Source organism: Pseudophryne corroboree, chromosome 1 (assembly GCF_028390025.1).
Source record: "Pseudophryne corroboree isolate aPseCor3 chromosome 1, aPseCor3.hap2, whole genome shotgun sequence".
Classification (NCBI taxonomy): Eukaryota; Metazoa; Chordata; class Amphibia; order Anura; family Myobatrachidae; genus Pseudophryne; species Pseudophryne corroboree.
In genome coordinates this window covers 1,000,189,407-1,000,203,427 of record NC_086444.1, presented here as the reverse complement: position 1 = coordinate 1,000,203,427, position 14,021 = coordinate 1,000,189,407, and the positions used below count along the sequence as shown (strand labels likewise).

Sequence of the window (14,021 nt, the reverse complement as noted above, 5' to 3'; positions counted from 1 at the left end):
ACAGAGAAATAACCATGAGTTTCATATAAATATGCAGTTCAGCAATAACATATATATATATATATATATATATATATATATATATATATATATATATATATATGCCATATAATAATTTCATTAAGTCGTGCAAGTGTCTGTCTGTTGCCTATTATGGTGTCTGTCTACATAGCAAGTAAGGCTATAGTGCAGACTAAAAATACTTTTATAAAATTGGCAATTCAAATTAAAAGAGCAGTAATCGAAGTCGGAATTACTCCGCCAGCTCTAACAAAAGACAGTCTTTCCAAAGGGCTAATTTTCCTTTGGCTACCAGAGTGTTTATTTCACTGGTCTTATAATTTAATGCACGATTCTATGTCAATCTCACACCGATAAATACGAGTGAGAACGGTACAGTAGTCCAGCACTCAGATAGTGCGGGGTTTTGGATAACTATACATATTCGTTGCCAAAAGGACGCGATCCGTCATGGGTTGATGAGTTTCTGTCAAACATTATAAAAACCCAGGATACATTTGGGTCACTAGAATCTATGTATGAAACCATGCCGATCACTGTTAAAAGAAGCGGCAGAGTATAGCTGAAAAGCTTCTGCTAACGCCGGTTATTTTCATTGTCGCTAGTTAAGCGCGACAAGGCCAGAGCTTGGTTGCTCCTAAATTTGATATACTTGTAACGGCATTTTTATTCCTTTATATTCAGCCATTACCGCATACAGTATACTTGTTACGGCGTTTTATCCCTTTATACAAAAACAGTCACGCCTTGTAACGACAGGACGTTACAGTCAGCAAGCCAGTGGTTTGATGACCTCTTTTACAATTGTGGAAGCGCGTCTTTACATGTTACATTTGCGAGGTTTCATGACTTCAACTTATATATGTCAGCTGTTTACAGCTTAAAGACAAAATTGCCTCTGTTGAACGGTTTGGCAGGTTGTCATTTAGTCTTTGCTGGTTTATAAACCAGGCAATAGTACGCCAACAGAGTCACAGTTACTTATTCCCCTCTGTTTGAGCAAAATCAAACAGCTCCGTTGCAATATCAATCAGCAAGTCATTTACTACAGTTAGAAAATGGATTTTCTGCAGTTAGTTTTTGCTTATTGAAGCCACAAAATTGTATAATTGCTTTTGATCTTCACAATGCGTATTTACCCAGTCCGGTTTTTTCATCACAGGTTCTAGCGTTTGCAAATCGCCACAACCATTAACATTTCATTTCTACCGTTGCTTACCGCTTCCGGTATTTGCTACAGTGATGTTGGAATGATAGCTCATCTCACATAAGAACTATGTATTAACAAAGTTCCTCTAACGTGCGCTACTAAGGTATACTACAGTAGCAGATTAAGTTTGAAAACAATCACATCTAAGTCTGTCTAAACGATGTCAATTCCTAGGTAAGATTATAAATACGGTAAATCAACGACTTTTACCTACTACACCAGCAAGAACGAAAGTACACGCACACTAGCGGTACATTGGTGTATTTACTTATTAAGAATAAGATGTGTTTTCAATTTAGTTCGCCACCCTTCACTCGCTTGTCCCACAGAGGGACAAGGGTGCGTATACTCTAGACGACAGTCACAGAGAGTCAGGATTTGTAGTTAAAATCAACGCAAAGGTTCTAAAACACGACAGATTGCTGTCGATAAATGTACTAGAACTCTGTGCATTTTACAATGCAAGAGATAAATGTCCTAGAACATTTTACAATGCAATAAATAATTCGCTTTCAGTCTGACCAAGGATAGACTCTGGTTTTCTCTTCAGAACGAATAAATCTTTCACTTTTTACTAAAGATTTCCGTGGAGAGGAACAACCGTGAGTTTCATGTAATTTAATTTTTTTTTTTTTTTTTTTTTCATGCCTGGCTCACGCTGCCCTTAAGCAGTCAAACAAAGCAACGGCAGTTGCATACTCAACAGTGAGAACCAATAAGCCGCATGGCAAGGCGGTAGGTAACTCAAATCTTCAATGGCTCAGAACGCTATTATGTGAAAATGTCAAAAGATCAATCCGTGAGTGGACATCTGTTAGACAGACGATCTCACCCGTCAGGGTTTGGATCTTAAAAACTGGACATTAAATCCACAGGTGTTTCAGATGTAAGTCCACAGAAGGGGGTTACCCTCAAGTATACATGAGGGCATCTCGCCACAATTACAAAAGCTCAGTATGTGTACATCACATTCATGGGGTTATTCAGCATCGTGTATTTGGCTCCACCATTTTCCGCTTCTTTCTTCGTTGCCAAAACGGATCAGAAGACAGTTCGTCACAGTCATACTGGTGGTATCTCATGGGTTTCAGAGAAGTTTGCTTCTCGAATTTTCAAGGAATACTTGCACACGATCTTGGCCCGCTCATAATACGTCCAACCTGTTACATCAGGGAACGTTCTTTTACCCATAGTTACCTAGGTACCTATTATCTATGTACCGCAGCTGCGGTTGACGGGGTGAGGGTTCAGACCGCCCTCTTAAAAAAAATAGAGCATTACAGTATCGGTTATACCAACCATGTTACGAAATAGTAAGCCGCTTAAGGCAGCTCATTATTAAAAATTTTAAAAATTTTCGTGTGCTTACATAAGTTGTAAACTTCGGAAGTTTCCAACATCATCCTTCAAGTTACCCGTATTCTGTTAAACGGGATGGGATGGAAAACTGCGTTCATCTGCACTAAGAGTGCAGGTATCTGTGTGGTAAACTTATTTTCAAAGCGTTTGCCTCTAGTTGCGTCTGTAAACATCTTTCTACAAGGTGTCACCAAAGTTCAGACTCTAGTTATCCCACCTACAGCGCCAGGCGATTTCAGGTTGGGTTCAGATTTTCTTACAGTTTCATATTTTGGAACCCTTTCAACAAATGGGGATTAAGTTCTCACTTTGGAAAACATTTTTCTTCTAGCCTTGGTTTCGGCAAGGGTGCTTCGGCAAGGATTTTGTTTTCATATTTGGGTGCCTTGTATTCCAAGCCACCGTATTTGCGTTTCTCATGACAAAGCAGATCTTCGGACGAAAACCGCTTTCGTATTCTTCACATCAATATACCAATAGTGGTTCCTGTGGGGACAGCACATTCTAAAATTCTGAATGTGGTACAAGCGTTACGCGTTTATATATGTACCAAACGACTACAGTACGTGATATGAATACGTTGTTTGTTCTATATGATATTGCAAACTGGGGTTAGCCAGTTTCTCAGCAGACATTATCCAGTTGGATAATAATAATGACTACAAGTCAGGCTTACGTTACGGCTAAGTTACAATCGCCTACGTCAGTGATAGTTCATCCCACAGGTTCTGTGGGAATGTCAGACCCAGCGGGTCGTGGAGCGTCTACGACGCGGCTACATAGCCTTCAGTGCACCACGTTTGTGCACTTTTACATATGAATGGTGAAGCCATCAGCATCTAGCTTTGGCTGCCTACTGTTACAAGTATCAAACAGCTCTCCCGCCCACGAGGGAAGCTTTGGTACGTCCCAAGAGTACTCCAGTGACCCCTAGTGGATGATAAAGAAAATAGGATTTTGGTACTTACCAGGTAAATCCTTTTCTTTGAATCCATAGGGGGCACTGGACGCCCACCCAGAGCAGTTTTACCTGGGTTGTTTTAAGCTCAAGGGAGCTTAGGGTAACAAATTTTACTTAATTGATATTAAGCTCAGAGGAGCTTATGGTAACACATTTTCACCGATGGGTTCAAATTATAAAGGGCTATCGGTTATGGTGTCAACTGTTTAGTTGACAATATGGTTATGGGTCAACATTGTTGTTGTCCGTTATGTTATAGGGATTCTCCATTGTCAACCTCTTTATATCCTGTTCGCTCAGTAAAAAACACTGGCAAAGTACACTGAGGTACTTGGGGATATGGAGGGGGGGAGAGTCCTAAATTTGAATATTCAGTGCCTTTGTTCGGCTACGCCCGTCCATATCCCAAGAGTACTCCAGTGCCCCCTATGGATTCAAAGAAAAGGATTTACCTGGTAAGTACCAAAATCCTATTTTCTCTAATGTCCTTGAGGATGCTGGGACTCCGTAAGGACCATGGGGAATAGACGGGCTCCGCAGGAGATAGGGCACTTTAAGAAAGCTTTGGACTCTGGGTGTGCACTGGCTCCTCCCACTATGCCCCTCCTCCAGACCTCTGTTTTACACTGTGCCCAGAGCAAGATGGGTGCACTGCAGAGAGCTCTCCTGAGTTCTCTGTCTAGAAGCATTTTTGTTTGGATTTTTTTCTACTTTTTTACAGGGAGCACTGCTGGCAACAGGCTCCCTGCATCGAGGGACTGAGGAGAGAGGAGCAGACCTTCTTGTCTAAGATAGGTTCTGCTTCCTCGGCTACTGGACACCATTAGCTCCGGAGGGGGTGAACACAGGTTCTTACTGGGCGTTCACCCCCAGTGCCGCGCCGCCGTTCTCCTCACAGAGCCAGAAGAACCAAAGTCAGAAGACGTCAGGCAGCAGAAGCCTTCAGGTTCACTGAGGTAACGCACAGCACTGCAGCTGCGAGTCATTTGCTCCCATACACCTCACATACTCCGGTCACTGTAAGGGTGCAGGGCGCAGGGGGGGGGGGGGGGGCGCCCTGGGCAGCAATATAACACCTCCTATTATGGCAAAAGACAATATACATGTACAGGTGGGCACTGTACATGTATATAAAAGAGCCCCCGCCATATTTTAGTAAGTTTGAGTGGGACAGTAGCCCGCCGCCGAGGGGGCGGGGCTTCTCCCTCAGCACTCACCAGCGCTGTTTTCTCTCCACAGCACCGCTGAGAGGAAGCTCCCCGGACTCTCCCCTGCTTACACACGGTGAAGGGGTGTTTAAAAGAGAGGGGGGGGGCACATAATTGGCAGATAACATATTATACAGCGCGGCTGGGGGAAAAACATTTTGTGTTGATCTCCAGGGTCATTGCGCTGGGGTGTGTGCTGGCGTACTCTCTCTGTCTCTCCAAAGGGCCTTGAAGGGGATACTTTCTTCAGAAAAGAGGTTCCCTGTGTGTGTGAAGTGTCGGTACGCGTGTGTCGACATGTTTGACGAGGAAGGCTCGCTTAATGTGGAGGGGGAGTGCTTGAATGTCATGTCGCCATTGGCAACATCGACACCGGATTGGGTGGATATGCTGAATGTCTTGAATGTAAATGTCAATCTATTGCATAAAAGGTTAGACAAGGCTGAAGCTAGGGATCAGTCAGGTAGCCAGTCCATGCCTGTCCCTGTGGCGCCAGGCCCTTCGGGGTCTCAGAAGCGCACCATATCCCAGATCGATGACACAGATACTGACTCTAGTGTCGACTATGAAGATGCAAAATTACAGCCGAGGGTGGCAAAAGGTATTCGGTACATGATTATTGCCATTAAAGAGGTTTTTTGCATATTACTGAGGAACCCCCTGTCTCTGACACGAGGGTACACATGTATAAAGGGAAAAAGCCTGAAGTCACCTTTCCGTCCTCATTTGAACGGAGTGAATTGTGCGAAAAGGCTTGGGAATCTCCGGATAGGAGACAACAAGTTCCCAAAAGGATTCTTATGGCGTATCCTTTTCCACAAACTGATAGGATACGCTGGGAATCTTCGCCTAAAGTAGACAAGGCGCTGACACGCTTGTCCAAAAAGGTGGCACTGCCTTCTCAGGATACGGCTTCCCTCAAGGATCCTGCTATCCAGGCAGGAAATTACCATGAAGCACATTTACACTCATTCAGGTACTATTGTTAGACCGGCTATGGCGTCGGCCTAGGTTTGTAGTGCGGTTGTGGCATGGGCAGATTCCTTATCTGCGGAGATTGACACCTTAGATAGGGATGCCATTCAAATGACCATAGAGCATATCAGAGATGCTGCCTTGTATATGAGAGATGCTCAGAGAGACATTTGTTTATTAAGCTCCAGAATAAATGCTATGTCTATTTCTGCTAGGCGGCTCTTGTGGACCCGACAGTGGACGGGAGACGCCGATTCAAAGCGGCATATTGGAGTCCTTGCCTTACATAGTAACATAGTATCTGAGGTTGAAAAAAGACAATTGTCCATCGAGTTCAACCTATTTGTGGTCTCCTATGCATGATGATTTGACTAAAATTTCTGACTGATGCTGCTGTCAGCCGTTACATTTTATCCCTATTTATAGTAACTATAATGCATGACTATGCACCATACCCCTGGATATCCTTATCCATTAGGAATTTATCTAACCCATTCTTAAAGGTGTTGACAGATTCCGCCATTACAACTCCCTCGGGCAGGGAATTCCAAACATGTATTGTCCTTACCGTGAAATGCCTTTACGCCGTATTGTGCGGAATCTCCTCTCCTCTAACCTGAGCGAGTGTCGACGAGTCCTCTGTGTTGATCTAACCAAAAACAGGTCCCGCGTAAGCTCTGTGTATTGTCCCCTTATATATTTGTAGATGTTGGTCATATCCCCTCTTAGTCTCCGCTTTTCCAATGTAAACATGCCTAGTCTTTCAAGCCTTTCCTTGTATTCCATCGTCTCCATGCCCTTAATTAGTTTGGTTGCCCTCCTCTGTACCTTTTCAAGCTCCAGGATATCCTTTTTATAGTACGGTGCCCAGAATTGTACACAGTATTCAAGGTGTGGCCTCACTAGTGATTTATATAACGGGAGTATAATACTCTCGTCCCTAGCATCAATACCCCGTTTTATGCATGCTAATATCTTATTAGCCTTCTTTGCTGCAGTCCTACTTTGGGTACTACTGCTTAGCTTGCTATCTACGAGGACACCTAAGTCCTTACAAAGGGGAGGAGGAGTTTGGAGACGGCCTCTCGGACCTTGTCTCTACTGCTACGGCTGGTAAGTCGAATTTCTTACCTTATGTCCCCCGCAGCATACAAAAAAAGGCACCTCATTATCAAATGCAGTCCTTTCGTTCCAATAAAAACAAAAAGGTTACGGGGATCGTCCTTTGTTGCCAGAGGGAAAGGCAGGGGAAAGAAGCTGCACACAGCTAGTTCCCAAGAGCAGAAGTCCTACCCTGCGTCTGCAAAGTCCAACGCATGACGCTGGGGCTTCCCAGGGGGAGGCAGATCTAGTGGGGGCTCGTCTTCGGTTTTTCAGCCACGTCTGGGTTCACTCGCAGGTGGATCCCTGGGCATTAGAGAGTGTTTCTCAAGGATACAGGCTGGAATTCGAAGACTTGCCTCCTCGCCGATTTTTCAAATCTGCTCTGCCGGCTTCTCCGTCAGAGGGGGAGCTAGTGTTGGCAGCAATCCAAAAATTGTATATTCAACAGGTGATTGTCACAGTTCCTCATCTCCAGCAAGGAGAGGGATATTACTCAACCCTGTTTGTGGTCCCGAAACCGGACGGTTCGGTCAGACCCATTTTAAACCTAAAATCCCTGAACCTGTACTTGAAGAGGTTCAAGTTCAAAATGGAATCACTCAGGGCGGTCATCGCCAGCCTGGAGGGGGGGATTGGATGGTGTCCCTGGACATAAAGGATGCTTACCTTCATGTTCCGGTATTCCCCCCTCATCAGGCGTTCCTGAGATTTGCAGTGCATGACTGGCACTACCAATTTCAGACGTTGCCGTTTGGGCTGTCCACGGCCCCGAGAATTTTCACCAAGGTAATGGCGGAAATGATGGTGCTTCTGCGCAGGCAGGGGGTCACAATTATCCCATACTTGGACGATCTCCTCATAAAGTCGAGATCTCGGGAGAAGTTGCTGGACAGCGTGTCTCTGTCCATGAAGACGTTGCAGTTACACGGCTGGATTCTCAATATACCGAAGTCCCAGCTAGTCCCTACAACGCGTCTAACTTTTTTGGGCCTGATTCTAGACACAGACCAGAAAAAGGTTTTTCTTCCGGTCGAAAAGGTTCAGGAGCTCATAGCCCTGGTCAGGAACCTATTAAAACCAAAACAGGTTTCGGTGCATCATTGCATGCGGGTCCTGGGGAAGATGGTGGCTTCATACGAGGCCATCCCTTTCGGCAGGTTCCATGCGAGGACTTTTCAATGGGACCTCTTGGACAAGTGGTCCGGGTCCCATTTACAAATGCATCGAAGGATCACCCTGTCTCCCAGGACCAGGGTATCTCTCCTGTGGTGGCTGCACAGTGCTCACCTACTAGAGGGTCGCAGGTTCGGTATTCAGGACTGGGTCCTGGTGACCACTGACGCAAGCCTCCGAGGCTGGGGAGCAGTCACACTGGGAAGAAATTTCCAAGGTCTCTGGTCAAATCTAGAGACTTGTCTCCACATCAACGTCCTGGAGTTGAGGGCCATATACAACGCCCTGCGTCAAGCGGAGAAATTGCTTCAGGAAAAACCGGTTCTGATTCAGTCAGACAATGTCACGGCAGTGGCTCATATAAACTGCCAAGACGGAACGAGGAGCAGAGTGGCCATGGCAGAAGCGACCAGGATTCTACGCTGGGCGGAAGGCCATGTAAGCGCGCTATCAGCAGTGTTCATCCCGGGGGTGGACAACTGGGAGGCGGACTTCCTCAGCAGGCACGACCTGCATCCGGGAGAGTGGGGACTTCATCAAGAAGTCTTCGCACAGATCACGGGTCGGTGGGGACTGCCTCAAATAGACATGATGGCATCCCGTCTCAACAAAAAGCTAAAGCGGTATTGCGCCAGGTCAAGGGACCCTCAGGCGGTAGCGGTAGACGCTCTGGTGACACCTTGGGTGTTCAGATCGGTCTATGTGTTTCCTCCTCTTCCTCTCATACCCAAAGTGTTGAGAATAATAAGAATGAGCAGGGTCAGAACAATCCTCATTGTTCCAGATTGGCCACGGAGGACTTGGTATCCGGAGCTGCAAGAGTTGCTCACAGAAGATCCGTGGCCTCTTCCTCTAAGGCAGGACCTGCTGCGGCAGGGGCCCTGTCTGTTCCAAGACTTACCGCGGCTGCGTTTGACGGCATGGCGGTTGAACGCCGGATCCTAGCGGAAAAAGGGATTCCGGAGGAGGTCATTCCTACCTTGATCAAGGCTAGGAAAGACGTGACGTTAAAACATTATCACCGTATATGGCGAAAATGTTTCTTGGTGTGAGGTCAGAGCTGCTCCTACGGAGGAGTTCCATTTGGGCAGTCTACTTCACTTCCTTCAAACAGGAGTGACTTTGGGCCTAAAATTAGGGTCCATATAGGTCCAAATTTCGGCCTTATCCATTTTCTTTCAAAGAGAATTATCCTCTCTTCCTGAAGTACAGACTTTTGTGAAGGGTGTGCTGCATATTCAGCCTCCCTTTGTGCCTCCGGTAGCACTTTGGGATCTTAACGTGGTGTTACGTTTCCTCAAGTCACCTTGGTTTGAACCACTCAAAACTGTGGAGTTGAAATACCTCACGTGGAAAGTGGTCATGTTGTTGGCATTGGCTTCGGCAAGACGTGTTTCAGAATTGGCAGCTTTATCACATAAAAGCCCATACTTGGTTTTTCACGTGGATAGGGCAGAGTTGAGGACTCGTCCTCACTTTCTGCCAAAAGTGGTCTCATCTTTTCAGGTGAACCAACCTATTGTCGTGCCTGTGGCTACACGGGACTTGGAGGATTCCGAGTCCCTGGATGTGGTCAGGGCTTTGAAGATTTATGTGACCAGAACGGCTAGAATCAGGAAGACTGAAGCTCTGTTTGTTCTGTATGCGGCCAGCAAGGTTGGCGCTCCTGCTTCAAAGCAGACTATTGCTCGCTGGATCTGTAATACGATTCAGCAGGCGCATTCTACGGCAGGTTTGCCATTGCCTTAATCGGTTAAGGCCTATTCCACTAGGAAAGTGGGCTCTTCTTGGGCGGCTGCCCGAGGGGTCTCGGCATTGCAATTGTGCCGAGCTGCTACTTTGTCGGGTTCAAACACCTTTGCAAAGTTCTACAAGTTTGATACCCTGGCTGAGGAGGACCTCATGTTTGCTCAATCGGTGCTGCAGAGTCATCCGCACTCTCCCGCCCGTTTGGGAGCTTTGGTATAATCCCCATGGTCCTTACGGAGTCCCAGCATCCTCAAGGACGTTAGAGAAAATAAGATTTTACTTACTGGTAAATCTATTTCTCGTAGTCCGTAGAGGATGCTGGGCGCCCGTCCCAAGTGCGGACTTCTTCTGCAAGACTTGTATATAGTTGTTGCTTACATAAGGGTTATGTTATAGTTTATCGGTTTAACCGAGGCTATGTTGTTGTTCATACTGTTGACTGGGTAGTGTATCACAAGTTATACGGTGTGATTGGTGTGGCTGGTATGGATCTCGCCCTAAGATTTACAAAAATCCTTCCTCGTACTGTCCATCTCCTCTGGGCACAGTTTCCCTAACTGAGGTCTGGAGGAGGGGCATAGAGGGAGGAGCCAGTGCACACCCAGAGTCCAAATCTTTCTTAAAGTGCCCTATCTCCTGCGGAGCCCGTCTATTCCCCATGGTCCTTACGGAGTCCCAGCATCCTCTACGGACTACGAGAAATAGATTTACCGGTAAGTAAAATCTTATTTTGCCTCATCCTGACCATTTGGTTGACGTACGTCAGGAATCCTGGGAGTATCCAGGAAAGAAATTCTCTCTGTCTAAAAAGATGCTAGCTCGTTATCCCATCGCTGCAGAGTTAAGTAAAAATTGCGAAACACATCCGCCGGTGGACTCGCAGGTCACGCGTCTGGTGGTGTCATCTGCTCTGCCTGTCACTACCGTCACCTCTCTGAAGGAACCGACGGATAAGCGTGTGGAGGGTTGCTTGAAGTCTATTCACACTCTTGCAGGAGCTGTGCATAGGTACCACTATTGCGGCTTTTTGGGCTGCAAAGCCTGGGTTCAGGAAGTTAAAGCCTCTCATTATATTCAAGAGGCGGCATCTGTGGCTGGCGGCCAAAGCGTCTACTACATCCATTCTGGCTCGGCGGATTCTCTGGTTGCGGTCCTGGTCTGTAGATCTGGACTCTAAAAAGACCTTGGAGGTGATCCCCTTTAAGGGAAACATCCTTTTTTGGGAGGATCTCGGCAAGATTGTTGGTGACTTAGCATCCGCTAAGACTGCCTGTCTGCCTAGTACTAATCCTTTGGCTCCGAAGGCTAAAAGTACTTCCTTTCGCTACTTTCGACCTCCAAGTAAAGCAAAGGGTCAGGCTTACCCGAAACAGGCTTGCACTTCCAAATTCACTAAGCCCAAACCTAAACATTCCTGGGCTGCCCGTCAGCCTGCTTCAAAAAACAGATAAGCCTGCTACATGACAGGGCGGGCCTCCTCCTGGGGGACCCCAGGGTGGGAGGCCAACTTCTGCGGTTTGCTCAGGTATAATTACAGACCACTTCAGACGCCTGGCTACAGGAAGCTGTCACTCATGGATACGCTATCTCTTTCAAGAAACGTCCCCCTTGCCAGTTTTGCTCAACAAACATCCTTTTGGATCCCGTAAAAGCAAAAACTCCATTTGGTGGTACAATCCCTCCTAGACACAAGAGTGGTAGTGCCGGTGCCTCTGGCTCAGAGAGGCAGGGGTTACTATTCAACGCTGTTCCTAGTTCCAAAATTGAATGGTTCTTCCCGGCCCATTCTCAATCTCAAGTCATTGAACAAATTGCGTATGGAAACTCATAGCTCTATTGTTCTGGCTTTGGAGCCCATGTATTATATGGTATCCCTGGACATACAGGATGCTTACCTGCATATTCCTATTGCCATGTCGCATCAGCAATACCTGCGGTTTGCTATTGGCAACCTACAGCCTTATCGGCAGTGTTCATTCCGAGGGTCCTCAACTGGGAAGCGGACTTCCTCAGTCGTCAGGACGTACACGCCGAAGAGTGGAGCCTTCATCCAGAAGTATTTCAACTCCTAGTGGACAAGTGGGGCCTTCCAGATGTAGACCTGATGGAGTCTCGACACAATCACAAGGTTCCGGTCTTCGGAGCAAGGATAAGGGATCCTCAAGCAGCGTACGTGGACTTCATGGCAATTCCATGGAACTTTCGGCTGCCATAAGTGTTCCCTCCGGTGTCACTCCTGCCCAAGGTAATAAGGAAGTTCAAGCAAGGAGGAGGAATACTACTTCTGATAGCTCCAGCGTGGCTCAGACGGCATTGGTTCTCAGACCTGCAGGGTCTCTCGATAGAGCGTCCTCTTCTACTTCCGCAGCGCCCAGACCTCCTCGTTCAAGGCCCTTGTGTCTACCAGGATCTGTCCCAACTGGCTTTGACGGTGTGGCTATTAAAGTGGGATTCTCTTCGGCGGTCATTCAAACTATATTGAATGCCCGTAAACCGGCTTCTGCTCGGAATTATTATGCGGACTAGAATTCTTACTTCACCTTGTGTGCGGCTAAGATTTATGATGCATATACGTTCAGTACTGCCAAACTTTTGGCTTTTCTGCAACAGGGCCTGGCCTCCCTCAAGGTTCATATTTCGGGCCTTGTCTGTGTGGTTTCAGAGAAAAATTGTGACTGCCTGACGTTCATACTTTCACTCAGTGTGTTTTACGGATTCAACCTCCCTATGGTCCTCCTGTGGCTCCTTGGGATTTGTCAGTTGTCCTGGATGCCCTACAAGAGTCTCCATTCAAACCTCTTGAATCTGTGGACCTTAAGTGGCTAACTCTTAAGGTCTTGTTTTTGCTTGCTATTGCTTCTGCTAGATGGGTTTCAGACTTGGGTGCCTTATCCTGTTGGTCACCCTTCCTGATTTTTCACCGTAACCAGGTGTTTCTTAGAACTAGCCATGGTTATTTGCCTAAGGTGGTGTCATCTTTCTACCTTAACCAAGAGATTGTGGTTCCGGCCTTTACATCTCCTGATTTATCCTCCATTTAGCAGTCTTTGGATGTGGTACGGGCTCTCCATATTTATGTGAAGAGAACAGCTTTGCTTAGGAGATCTGATTCTCTTTGTTCTTTTTGGTTTTAACAAACGTGGCTGGCCTGCTAAAAAGCAGACCTTGGCCAGATGGATTAGAATGGTGATTGCACATGCTTATGTACAGGCTGGCCTTCCAGCTCCTGCTACCATCAAAGCCCATTCTACTCGGTCTGTTGGGCCTTCTTGGGCTGCCCGCCGTGGTGTGACCCTTGAACAATTGTGTAAGGCGGATACGTGGTCCTCGGTGAACATGTTCATAAGGTTCTATGCCTTCGATACTTCCGCCTCCCAGGACGCCTCCTTTGGATGCCGGGTTCTTGTGCCCGCTGCAGTGCGTCCCCTCCCATGAGGAACTGCTTTAGGACATCCCCGATGTAATTCCCTGTGGAATCACAGTGTACCCCGCTGCAGAAAAGATTTATGATAAGAACTTACCGTTGTTAAATCTTTTTGCAAGGTACACTGGAATCCAGAGGGCGCCCAACCTGACGCACTTAGCTTCTTTGGGTTTGTATGGCATTAGCCGCTGGTACCTTCTCCTGTCGTGAGAATGTGGTTCGCTGTGGCTGCTAACTGTTGTCGTCTTTCTTACCTGCTACTTCATTGGACTGTTTAACAAAACTGAGCTCCAGTGCCTGGAGGCGGGGATATAGAGGAGGCGGCCCTATGCATCCTGGGAACAGTCAGAGCTTTTAGCCTGTTGGTGCCTCGGATCAAGATCCAACTCTACACCCGATGTAATTCCCTGTGTAATCCAGTGTACCTTGCAGAAAGATTTAACAACGGTAAGTTCTTACCATAAATCTCCTTATTTTATTCTTCAGACAGTTTGCAATAAAGAAGCTAAAGGAAATTGTTGATAAAAAGTCAGTTACTGCTGTGAAGGACTTGATAGAGAAACTGACAGCCGCAGCAGACCAGCTGCAATATTCGTTAGACCAGAAATCTGCCTCAATGAAAAGGAGAGACAAGAAAGTTAGTACTTTTTAATTTTATTTCTTCCTCATTAGAGAACACTAGCGGGTTAAGTTATCATAGGATATGGATAGAAAGAGTGCAATTTTTTTCCTCTTGTTTCAGAATTGCTATAAAGTTTAAGCTACCGATACCACATGACAGAAGTTGGAGCAGGGAGGGTGGTTGTTTTTTTACCTTATTCAAAGCTTTGCTGATAA

At 46.5% G+C, this 14,021-nt stretch overlaps 1 protein-coding gene and 1 pseudogene across 1 annotated transcript in view; both read left to right on the top strand.

The window, feature by feature from the left end:
- LOC134921964 (histone PARylation factor 1) overlaps positions 1 to 14,021 on the top strand; it is a 187,755-nt gene that overhangs the window by 80,197 nt on the left and 93,537 nt on the right. Inside the window, exon 5 of the mRNA XM_063920630.1 lies at positions 13,671 to 13,821. Within this exon, the coding sequence (XP_063776700.1) occupies positions 13,671 to 13,821 (151 nt within the window). The remainder of the gene's footprint in view (positions 1 to 13,670; positions 13,822 to 14,021) is intronic.
- On the top strand, positions 1,761 to 1,882 carry LOC134961886 (U5 spliceosomal RNA; annotated as a pseudogene).